General features: G+C 32.5%; 1 protein-coding gene across 1 annotated transcript; it reads right to left on the reverse strand.

The window, feature by feature from the left end:
• Nucleotides 1–95: 95 nt before the first annotated feature.
• Nucleotides 96–11,848, reverse strand: phtf (putative homeodomain transcription factor). Its single transcript, XM_085198007.1, has 15 exons — nt 11,661–11,848; nt 11,362–11,396; nt 10,733–10,878; nt 9,684–9,892; nt 8,903–9,042; nt 8,306–8,452; nt 6,532–7,162; nt 6,010–6,124; nt 5,558–5,674; nt 4,857–5,035; nt 4,554–4,693; nt 4,087–4,315; nt 3,761–3,856; nt 3,136–3,378; nt 96–2,759 (listed from the first exon to the last, which is right to left on the reverse strand). The coding sequence occupies exons 2-15, from the start codon at nt 11,379–11,381 to the stop codon at nt 2,610–2,612; spliced, it is 2,562 nt and encodes an 853-aa protein (XP_085054133.1). The 5' UTR covers nt 11,382–11,396; nt 11,661–11,848; the 3' UTR covers nt 96–2,609.
• Between the last annotated feature and the right edge of the window lie 524 nt (nt 11,849–12,372).

The following is a 12,372-nucleotide window of genomic DNA, read 5'->3' on the forward strand; positions in this document are numbered from 1 at the left end:
ATAATACTTTAATATATATTTGTTTAATTAAATAAAGAAATAACTAAACTTATATCTATTAAATACGACATTTTTTGTAAATAAAATCCCAAGAGATTTAAGTTATGTTTTAATAGATGTATAACTACTAACCACAATAAAATGATCAACCAATTTTCCCTTAACACACTAAAATAATATTAAATAAACATTTGTGTAGTCCATGCGGTCGGTAATATAATAAAATTCAAAATTCATTGAACATTTGATACTTAAAATACAATATTCATTTTTGGATTTCATTTAAAGTACTTATGGGAGATACATTTAGGTTAATTTTGTTTAGGAACATAACATGTAATTTCTAAAAGATCTCATTGAAATTAGAACATAATATCACAACATTGTGTTAGTTAAGTAGTTCCTAAAAAGTAACTTTAACTTAATAGTTAGTGATATTTAGATCATGTTTTTGTTAACTACTAAAAAGTTAATTGCTTAAATATTTAATTCACTGTTATATTATACGAGATCAAAAAGTTTATATTTATACTGACCAAATACGACTGTAGCTTATTTATGTTATTAACTAGAATTTAACATTTCGGACCAATGATGAAATTATCATATTTCTTTGTGATAATAAAATAATATTATGCAATAATAATAAAACTAGGGAAAGGGAAGGAATTTTATTACATTTTACATATTTTTTTTTTATATAATTTCGTTTCATAGCATCTCACTGTTCCGGGAAACCTGGGAATCGAACCCACAACCGTCGCTTTTACAGTTTTACTTTATACGGCTTATTAACAATTTAAATTGGCAAGAGGTTTGTTTATACATCTCTTCTATCTCAAAAAACACAATTTAACATAACAATAAGTAATTATCTAAAAAAATCTGTAAATACGTTAGAACTTCTCCATATCTTTTATCGACATTGTCGTTAAGTAAAATTATTAAATATATATTTTTTTTATACCTCGGCAAGTAAATAAATGTGAACTATAAAGTATAGATGCCCATGCATGTATTTTAAAAGGTATACATACACATGTAAACTTATTTTACAAACGTAAAAAATAAATTTAAATAAAAATATGATGAGGAACAGAACAAATAGTCTTAAGTCTTAACTAAAGAAAACACAATTTAAAATCTAGTGACATCTCGAGTTCATCAACCAAAGTCAACATTTTATTAGTATAGGCAAAACAATTTAATTCATGATTAAATTAAATTCGTTTTTTTTTTCAATATAACAATGATCTTACTATTTGCAAGTTATTGCAAGGAGGAAAATTTCTAAATTGAAATTGTCATTTTCATGCTTCACGCTGTATCCCGCATATAGCAGGATACGCAAGGGGAAACAGACATCCGTGGCGCAGGGGCACAACCGGGGCGACGGTTGTGGGTTCGCTTTTCTTCCATTGTTTCGGTAACGAGGTAATGCGCGGCGTTGAGTGCTGCCTCTCTTCACAAAATACCTCGAAGATTCGGCGGAAACGGGGCAACGGAAATGTCTTAACTGGAACGTAGTGTCTAAGCACTAGGTTTCCAGGTTTCCTCTACCCTACTCTATGCGGGATGCAACGAGAAGCTAAAAAAACATTATATCCGGTCAGTGCATTTTAAACATAAAATTCTGTTTTAAAAGATTATCATACTATTTACATATGTATTGACGTTGCAATTAATAAAACCAATTTTTCTTTCAACATATGGTTATTCTCAAAATTCGAGTAAACATGACTAAACGAATAACTAAATTGTGTTATGTCTTAAAACGCGTGTTCTATAACAAGAACTAGAGATCGTTATATATAAATAATTCAAAAAAAAGCAAGATATTATAATTCACTCTGGTAAGGCACACCTTTATAACCTTTGTAAATTACAGGGTGGCCATGAAGTAGAGAACTATTTTGAACTTGGCGACATTTGGTTCTGTGAGAGTTGGCGGTCGTAGCCATTTTTTATACTCATAGCTTTGGCTGGAGAGCGTTGTTACAACAACACAAACGTTGGTACAACCTGTCACGGCTATAGTCACATATTTATGTTCCAATATTTTACCTACTTGTGGATAAAATAATGACTTTTTATAGCACAGCATTTTAATATTAGTATCTACTTTCTGGACACCCTACACTTCTGTAGAAACAAATCCTGAATTTTGAACTATATAAATAATTATATATATTTTTTAAAATTAATTTTTAGAACTTCATTAAAATTTACTTATATAGAAATATCATTGTTTATCAAGTAGTACTTATTACTTAGCCTACGTTCTATTGTCTTTTATGACACTTACAAACTACAAGGGGTTCCTATGGAATTCTTCGGGACGTCGAAGTGAACGGACTTTGAAAGATTTATAAAGAGTAATTGTCTAAAAGTTTAACTTAAATATTTGGTAATATTATATAACAGCATCTATTTATTTAGCTTCACGATCTACATATAGTAGGATAGGCATCATTCTCCTGAGCGATATCGAACCGACAACCGTCGCGTTTACACACAGACCCTGTACCAATGAGTTACGACAGCCTCAACCTATCAATCTTTTTGTGTTAAATCTATGTACTAACTAACAATTCGTTACATAAGACAAATTATTTAATTTTAATTTTGTGTAGTTTCAGCTTGAAGCCGAGCATTTCTGATAGAACGCCCGAAAGTGCTGATAAGATGACTACTTTAGTAATGGTATAGAGATAGTGGTTGGCGCACATTCCCGATATCTTGAACGGTGAATCCAGCTCCTGAAAAAATGTTTTATAATATTTAAATGTGTACAATCTTCTTTCTTCTTTATATATATGATAAAATCATAAATAATCGTTGAGCGTTGTCTGTTCATAAAACATATATGAGAAAAATGATTATGGGGGGCATTTAACAATGTAATAGAACCCAAAACAAGGATTCTTTATTCTTCTATTTGTCGGTGTGTTTGAGCACGCTAATCTATGACACAGCCCCCGGAGACCTAGGTCATTCGAAGATATTGATTATTGTAGAATGGTTTAAAAAAAATACTTTTTCGGACACGGAATCCTAATTATTTTCAGAAAAATTAAGAAAAGTAGTCTAGTGATGGGTTAATGTTTCAGTGATATAAATATATTAAACTAATACCTTTAAAAGATCAGCAGCAAGCTTCAACACGTTATTGGCTACCGTCAGCTGTTCCTTACTTTCGGGCCGTTGTTCTATAGCGAGGTGTAGGTTTATTTGTTCTGTCAATATGGCGGAGAGACATCCGCGGTACTTTTTATTTACGTTACTTCCCAATGTCAGTAGACGCATTAGGTAAATGCCGAGGCAACAACACCACACCATTGCTTCTAGGAGCCAACTCCGTTCTAGGGTGATGGAATCCTATAATGTTATGAAAATGTGAAATTTTAAATATTTATTGTTTTATATTTTCTTAAGTCCGTCACGGCGTGGGGGCATCAGTGTGACGCGATGATTGTGGGGGAATGAAATATTTAATATTTTTATTTCCTCGCTCTAGTAACGAAGCATCGCACGGCGTTAAGTTCCGCCACTCAACCCGCAATCTTTAAAGAATTCGGCGGAAAGTGGAGAATGGAAATGTCTTATTAAGTAATAAAGTTTCTTAACAATAACTTCTCGGGAACCTGAGAAGTTATTGTGAAGAAACTGCCTGTCTACTCTACTATGTGCGGCATACATTGTGCAAAGAAAAAAATAATTATTGACCATCACAATATTAATTCTATTTAAATATACATACCCTCAACAATTGTGCGCTTACACAAGCAAGCAAAGTCAGGGTGAGCATAAAAGCTGCCGACACTATCACATCTACGGAGCGCTGCGGCCCTCGCCTCTGAAATATTTACATGAAAATTAAAAAAGATTGCCATGACAAAATATATACAAGAAACAATTGAGAACATTACAATATACAACCAAAATTGGAACTATGAAATGCAGATATGTATATTCCATAGATAATAAAAATATTAATAAAAAAAAACTATAATACCTTTGCTATTTTTTTATATACCTATTTAGTAAGAATAAAATATGATAGAATAAATTTCTAATTTAACTCACCCTTAAATAAGACCTAGTGGAGAGCCACGTTTTGATATTTCTGACCGTATTCAACCTAAAATGGGGTAATTCGGACTTCCTGGCTCGCCTGGCCGATGTCAAATGTGAGAATAGTTTGGCATACAAAAATCTTTGCTTATATGCTCTTTCAGCGACCGCCAGGAGAAAGAAAACTAGGCCACTCAGCGCAAAACGGAGAATGAAGGAGAGAATGCTTGATGTTACTTCCCTGGAATTGATTAATATTTTATTATATTTTTTTAGTTTCACGCTATAGCGTGATATATCCCGCTCATACCAAGGTAGGCAGAGGAAACTATTACGACACTTCTGTTCCCTACTTTCCGCTGAATTCTTGAAGCTTTGCGTGCATGTAAAATATTTAATATTTCATTTCCCTGATTGGGAACCTGCAAGCAAGTACTGTTAAAACACTACAATGATACCTAAAAGTATAATTAATTTACCAGACATTATCTCCAAAAGCGCCATTGAACACGCAGTACACGGAACCTTGCGTGTAATTGACCACTAAGGAGGGGATGTAACTTATCAGCGATACATTTTGTAACTCTTCCTCGCTACGATTGTCTTGCTCTATTGCTACCTGCAAATAAATAGATACACAATTTAAAAGTAGAATAATTGGTGCCCAGAGTAAGGTAAAAACTTAAAAGAAATTTATATACCACAAACACTAATAGAAAGAAAGGTTAATGTAAGTTTTATTATGTTTTGTTTTATGTGTTTGTGTCTGTATGTGTGTGTACCTGCACGAGGCGGGCAGCGGGCGCGACGACGGCCACTAGCGCGGCCATGACGGCGCCCGCCCACACCGCGCCCTCCGCCGCCATCGCGCGCTCCGCTCGCGCCACCACGCACCAGCTGATGTCCACCGCCGACAGCTCCGCGCGCAGCGTTGAACCCCGCTCCCACATCGTGCATTTTACTGTTATAATATAACACTAACGTTTGGTATACTTTAGTTACCAACTAATAGCCGCGCAGCGGATCACCGTCTAACATGTAAACGCAACTATCGTAGATCAGTTCCCACTCGGGATATGAGTTATTTTCATGTCCTCGCTTTTATAAGAAGACAAAGCGAGTTGTCGAATTCCGCTACTCTGGTATATGGTAGATCCAGCTTAAAGCTAAAAGAGTTTTTTCGTGACTAAACCATATAACTAATGATTCATTTATTTCAATGTACGAGGTAATTTAATAAAAAACAAATTTAAAACGTTATATACGTTTTATAAAAATCGGGCGGGCGGAGGAGTATCAAATTTATCACAATTATAGTTTATGTAGAGAAGCAATGCAGAAAACTAATATTGTCTTGAAATAATAAAATAAACTTAGCACACACTAACATATATTTAACAATATACATTTTTGTGGCAACAAGTGACAAACAAGTTGCTATGACAACACGTATTCATCAATTAGTTATATAATAAATACTTACCGGTATCACTCGAAGGATCTAGAATAGCGAATGGATCCCAGGCACTATCTGCAGTGTAATGGAAGCCCACATCGGAATGTCCGGCCTCTGACTGAGAACCATAGCTGCTCTCTTCACCTGATGAAAATTATATTTATATTTAAATAAGTAACCTTATTATATTAAAAGCACAATTTTTTTAAATATTTAAGTTTTGCTTTAGTTTTACGCTGTCCTCCATATAGTGGCAGAGGAAAACTATAACTTATAGTGATCTTGTAAGTGCCCTGCGTTTCCCAATTTGGAGACATATTTCGTTTTGAGTAGCAGAACTCAACGCCACGCTTAGGCTTATTAACAGAGCGAGGAAATGAAAACAATTCATGTTCCCGAGAGGAAATCCAACCCACGACCGTCGAGTTACAGTCACGCACCTTTAAAAAATATAAAAGAATATAAAGAACAAATCTTACTATTAGTGATTTGACCAACCCAGTCCGACATTGTGTGATGAGAAGGCAATGCGATAGAGGGTGCCGACGCCGAACACTCACCGTCTGATGATGACGACTGATAATCATCTAATTTCTGAGAAATAAATGAATTATTAGTGTTATAATTGGAATATAGATAAGCAAAATAAGGAGTATGTAATTTTTTTTTTTTCATCTTCACGGTTTTTCCCGTATAGCAGGGCAGGCAAGGCGAACCTTGTGTTAGGATACGCTCTTATTCACTTCAAGTCCAATTTTTGAATTGAAAAAAAAAAAAAAGAAAATGTAGTGTGGGGATCGAAATCACAATCGTCGCGTTTACAGCCAGGCCCACTACAACATAATTTACATAATCAAATATAGCACTTAATTATTATTATTCTGTTAATGTTCTAAGTCAATAATTTTTATATTAATCAAAATATTTTATAGAACACATTTCCATAGGGAGAATTAAAATGAGAGAATCTTTTAACAAAATATTTATTATCAAAAAATTACCTTTTGTTTCCCTTTAACAGTGAAATCGTCATCACTTGTTTCATGTTGAACTATCTCTTTAGCTCGGGTTTTTCTAAATCTAACGCCGATTCTTTTACCAATATTTGTATTAGTATTGGCACTATCTGAATCAGGTTCTATAGATTTATCTTCATCGTCTTTATTCTCCTTAGTAGTGGTACTAACTCCTTCAAATTGCACATTTCTTTCAAATTCTTTTTCAAGTGACTGTTTCGACGTTGATTGTATTTCTTGCTTATCTTTTAGTATATCTTTATTTTTATCTTTGTTCCTGTTTTCACCATCGCTACCATTAGATATATAACCGTTGAGGCTTTCGAAGCCGTCGTCGCCATCAGCAAATAAAGGTCTATTTAGATTTTGGCGTATGTTGAATATTTCTAAGTATTTCTTAGTTAAAATATTTGGTTTATATCGGAATGACGATCCGGGTGCCGTATCGTCTGGGGGAGGTGTAAAAGTTACTATGGGAGTGGTATCGTCGGGTTTCTTCCAGGACATATAGTCCTCGTCGTCAGAATCTTTAGCTTTTGGTTTTAACATAGATTTATCTTTATTGTGAGTTTCGGTTTCAGATACTGGGTCTTTTACCGGTTCCTTTTTGCGTTTTCTGTAAAAAAAATATTAAACGTGATTAATGCTAGTTGTTACTTTGTAGAAAATATTTCATACAATGATGTATTAAAATGTACATGGTAAATTATAATTGGTTTCGTCATTTTGAGACATAAGCTGTTATGATCAATTCATTAATACCCACTTAAGTACTCAATTCGATAAAATATACATTCTAAATATAATGATAATAATCTATTTTAAGTTATGATAATTATTAGGCGTGCGTAATATATGAGTTAATTAATACTAAAATTGACAACTTTTATTTATTTTATTCGTATTTAGTTAATAGTTTGTAATTTCTTTGATAAATATATGAGATTTCTATACATATATGTATACTCATACATAAAGAAAACTGTTACAGAGTGACAAACAGACAACGCACAGCCGAAACTACGCGGCGCAGAACGCTGATATTTGACATGTAGGCCAGGCCAGTAGATTCGTAGGGGAGTACTAACAGAAGATTTTTCAAAAGTACTACGGAAAAGGAAAAAGTTTTTACCTTTTATAGTATATGCAAACGAAGTTGCGGGCTGTACGCTATAGTTATATAGTAGTAATGCGAAAAAAACTTACAGTACCTATTGAAATTATTTAATGTCTGAATAAATTAATATATTTCAGCCCCCTTTTCCTACATTTAAAGACAATGCATAAAAATAATAATTTAAAAATTTTTGTTTATAATTGACTTTAAAACCTAAAAATATCGTGTTCAGTAAGAAACGTCATAAAATTTTAGTTTCGTCAGTAAATATTATATTAATAACTACATCGTTTATTCGATTATTAAATGTTATATTAATAGTTCAGATAATAATTACTACCGCAAATTAACAGTTTTAATTAACTATACAATGACAATTGTGGTATTAGGTCTATATAGGTAATATAGATTCCAGAATTGTTTTTTAATACGTAGAGTATTCTTTTTTTATTGTCTATTGTTTTAAGACATTGTTACATATGTACTATAATATGTATTTCGTTACCAGGACGAGAAAATAAATATGGGAATTGAACTTACAATCATTCCGCTTACAGTTTGACACTACATCGGCGTCGTAGTTTAATAACATAACAATAAAAACCCAAAATGAACGGAGAAAAGGAAACTAAATATCACTACCTGAGGCCCGCATCCGTGGAATCTGAACGAGAGAGTCGTCGTCTAAACTTGCTTGGTTTATTCAACGGTGTTTTACTCTGACTGGACGTGGCTCCACTCTCTGCTGAACCGCCCCCACTGCCGCCTTCGTTGTCTGAACGACCTTTTCTGTTGTATAAATGTGTGAAGGGTCATATTTTTTTGTAGCTTCGCGCTGTATCCCACACATGCATAGGTAGGCAAAGGGAACCTAGTGTTAAGACACTCCGTTCTGCATTTTTCGCCGAATTCTTGAGGCATTGGTGTTGAATGGCGGAACTGTTAGCCGCCTTTTGTCTCGTTATCAGAGTGCGGAAATGAAAATATTAAATATTTTATTCTCACCAGTTGGCTAACCTACAACAGTCACGCTTACAGTCGCATGATCATTCCCTTGCGCCAATTTTTAATTTTATTTCATATATTTATTAAACTGAAGTCCGTCGAAATGGGTAATTCAGATAATAACATAAGAAGCTAGTCTACCTTGTTAAAAATACGTATAAGACAAAGAAATATAATTATGTAACGTTTTTACATTTCTTAAAAAGTTTATATATACAAAAAAAGGCATATTACCTAAAATAACGCGGTAACTTCCGTCTGTACGTGGACCTCGGTCGAACTCTACCGAGCTCCATTTCAGTTGTGCTGACTATTTGTGAATGAACCACACTTAGTACTAACATCAGCCCGAGTGGTACGATCCAGCAGTTTGACTAAAATATAGGGGTTTAATTATTTAATAAATATATATTTTTTCGATACAGTAGAAATTCGATTATTAGTCTAACTTAATTATATTAAATATGTGTAAGCATCGTATGTTTGGAAGTGTATTTCTTAATAAACATTGATTTTAGTTGAGTTGTATTTATTTATGTCATTTATGTATTACCTATGCGCATAGTCAGCTTTTCTTAAAACTTTTCGATTATCAAATGAATGCCTAACGACAACTACTAGTCCGGTTAATCGAATTTCCACTATATACAATATATAAGAAGTTATTATTAAGCGGAGACAATAATGTTATGCCAATATTCTACAATATCCCCTTGAGTTAAGAGTGTGGAGTCAAAACACAATGCTACAGTTTATCTTTTCATAATAAGTACAGTAAGGTCGACGAGTATTGGCTGTCCTGAAATTATCTATGGCTACACTTTGATTTTGATAGAATTTTTCTTACTTTTGATTATTTTATTTCCGAGTGAACAATGAGCGAAAGTTCTGAAAATCTAACTTCAGGACGGTCACAACTTATTGACCATACTGTAAATATATATTTCCTCCGAAAAAAGAACTAAATTAATATTTTAAGTAAACTAATAATCATAATAAACTTTCAAATACTCACATCAATATCAATAGATATAGGAGCAATGAAACTTATAGATATGTTTATCACTTGCAAAATCCATAATCCAAGTAGGAAGTTAGCACAGGTCGTTGAAGTTTGTTGTGCCCACCACTGGTATAGAGCAGGCAAAAACACAAGTCTCACTAATGCATACCAGACTACTCGACGTATGCTTAAAGTAGGTTTTGCTTTGGGGAATGACGATCCTTTAAGAAATATGAATAAACATTCAAATATTTAAAGTTTTGACAATGTTATTTAATATATAAATATATATGAATATTTTAAGTTACTCCCTTTATTCTTCACTAGGAACCATCAATTTTATAAGATCTTTACATAAATGATGGCCTAATATGTAATTCTGATGCATAAGATATATTAGTGTAAAGTTTCATCTAAATTTGTTCAGGACTTTTTTGTTTAAGTCTGAAATAAACATCCATCTTTATAAACATTGACATTTATAATATTAGAAGGATAGTGGGATATAACAGAGTGTTAAAACACTTTGCTTATTGCTGTCTACTGGAATTCAAGACATGTGTCCTAACTCCTAAGCAGTGGAACTCAATGTTATACTTTGTTTTGTTATAGCAGAGCACAGATGTCCCATTCCATCAAGATAGCCTATATAATTAATTTATGACCTAAACACATTATGTTGAACAAAATGTATGTTGATATGCCATATAAAAATTACAATGTTAATGTATAACATGTAATGTTGTTTTAAATAAAGCAGTTTTTTCTATCATGATAAGAATTGGTAAACAAAATTTTAAAAAATCTGACTCAAAAAAATTACTACCATGCCTTTGCTAACAGTTTGTAGCTCTTAAGCTACTAATCTGTTTTTACATTTAATATTTAAGTTTAGTATATAATATCTATGTCAGCAATAATATAAAATTTATTTTTAACATTTTTCATTTGATAGTTTCTTGGTAAATAATTCAAATATTTACTATAATGAAGTTGGTGAAAAAAATTTGTTATAATGAAAATCATTAAGCAAATAGTTGTTTTTATTAAGCATAACTTACCTCTTACTAAATCAACATCTATGAGATAGGATCTCGGGTGGGATGAGAAATCAACAATTCGACGGCGATATGTCCCTCGCATAAGCAGCTGTTCAACCATAGTCTCCCATTCTTCCTTATCATATGAACTTATTTTCTTTTGATACCTTAAATTTATAATTGTGGTAGGCAATCATTTTAAAATAATAGTTATAATTATTCTATTAAATATAAAGTTCATAGTATTTGTTATATGTGAGCCGAGGATATTGTGGGCCTCTGGATGTGAGGCCACAATGCGGATTGGGTAATGATAGTGTCTTAACACATCAAACGGCAATACAGTCAGTGCTGACCGACAACATACTATCCCTTAAGGCCAAGCATAAATCACTGTTGTATTCAAATTCAAAGCAGATGTTTTAATGTGAATATGTCTATAAATATAAGAAAACAGTATCCTACATGAAGATGCATATTTTTCTTAATGGGGAATGGTGTCAGTAAACATTAAGTACCCAGTTGCTCTCTGCCTACTACATCTTAAAGCTGAGACAAAAATAAAATAAAAAAAATAACACAGGTTTGAACTCTCTAACGATTTCTTATTGTTCAAATAATTTTTAATAAAAAAATCTATCAGAACTTACCATGCTGCTAAATGTTTCATCTTGAATTTATTTTTCTGGAAAAAAATATTTATATATTTATAGAACACAAAGCAATCAGAAATGCAGATTGTATAATTTTCAGAGATTGATAAGTAAACAACAAAGCAATTCAGTGTTCTGCTTTCAAGAGTTAGTTGTAATTATGTGGACAGGAGATATAGTAGAAATTAGATTAATAAAAAATATTTAAGCTTCAAATATACATTTTGATGTTATATATTTTAATATAAAAGCGGCTATGAATAGCTGCGCTACTTAACACTTTTAATTTTATTTACCGTTCCTTGTCAAGAAAAATATATTTTTCGTCACTATAATGTCATATTGCCATTTGTAAACTGCCGTCGATTCATTTATTGTTTATAAATAGGACCGCATATATGTAATAACACGATTTTTATTTTTAGAGATATTGAAAAAACACATATCCCTCACAATATTTGACAACGACTGATTAAAAATTAAAATTGACAGTTATGAATTGACAATTCATATGTGACATTTCTCATGACATTTAATTTTCTCTTGACTTATCACAGATTATAAAGTACTAATTGTACAGATAAGTATAACTGTAAAACGGTTATAATATGTTTTTTTTAAAGTGCAACATTAGGGAACAGTTTCTCTTGAAAATTTACCAAATTTTAACCATATAATACGATCAAAGGGAAATTTTTACATTTACTATATGCTAGGCATTGTGTTCTTCTTTTCTTTTTGCTTTCAGCCTCACGCTGTGTCCCATATGTAAAGGGGTAGACAGAGGGAGCCTATTGTTAAGACTTAAGATACTCCACTCCGCTCTTTCCGCCTAATTCTGGAGGAATTGCTTGTTGAGTGGCGAAACTCAGCGCTGCGCTTTTTCTCGAGACCAGAGCAAAGAAAATAAAATATTAAATATTTAATTTCCGCGAATGGCAATCGAACCTATAACCTGTCGCGGTTACTGGCTAAAATATATAAAATGTTACGTTATTATGTAATTTA

This window comes from Heliconius melpomene, chromosome 15 (assembly GCF_056956725.1).
Source record: "Heliconius melpomene rosina isolate 202511_hmr_F chromosome 15, ASM5695672v1, whole genome shotgun sequence".
Taxonomy (NCBI): Eukaryota; Metazoa; Arthropoda; class Insecta; order Lepidoptera; family Nymphalidae; genus Heliconius; species Heliconius melpomene.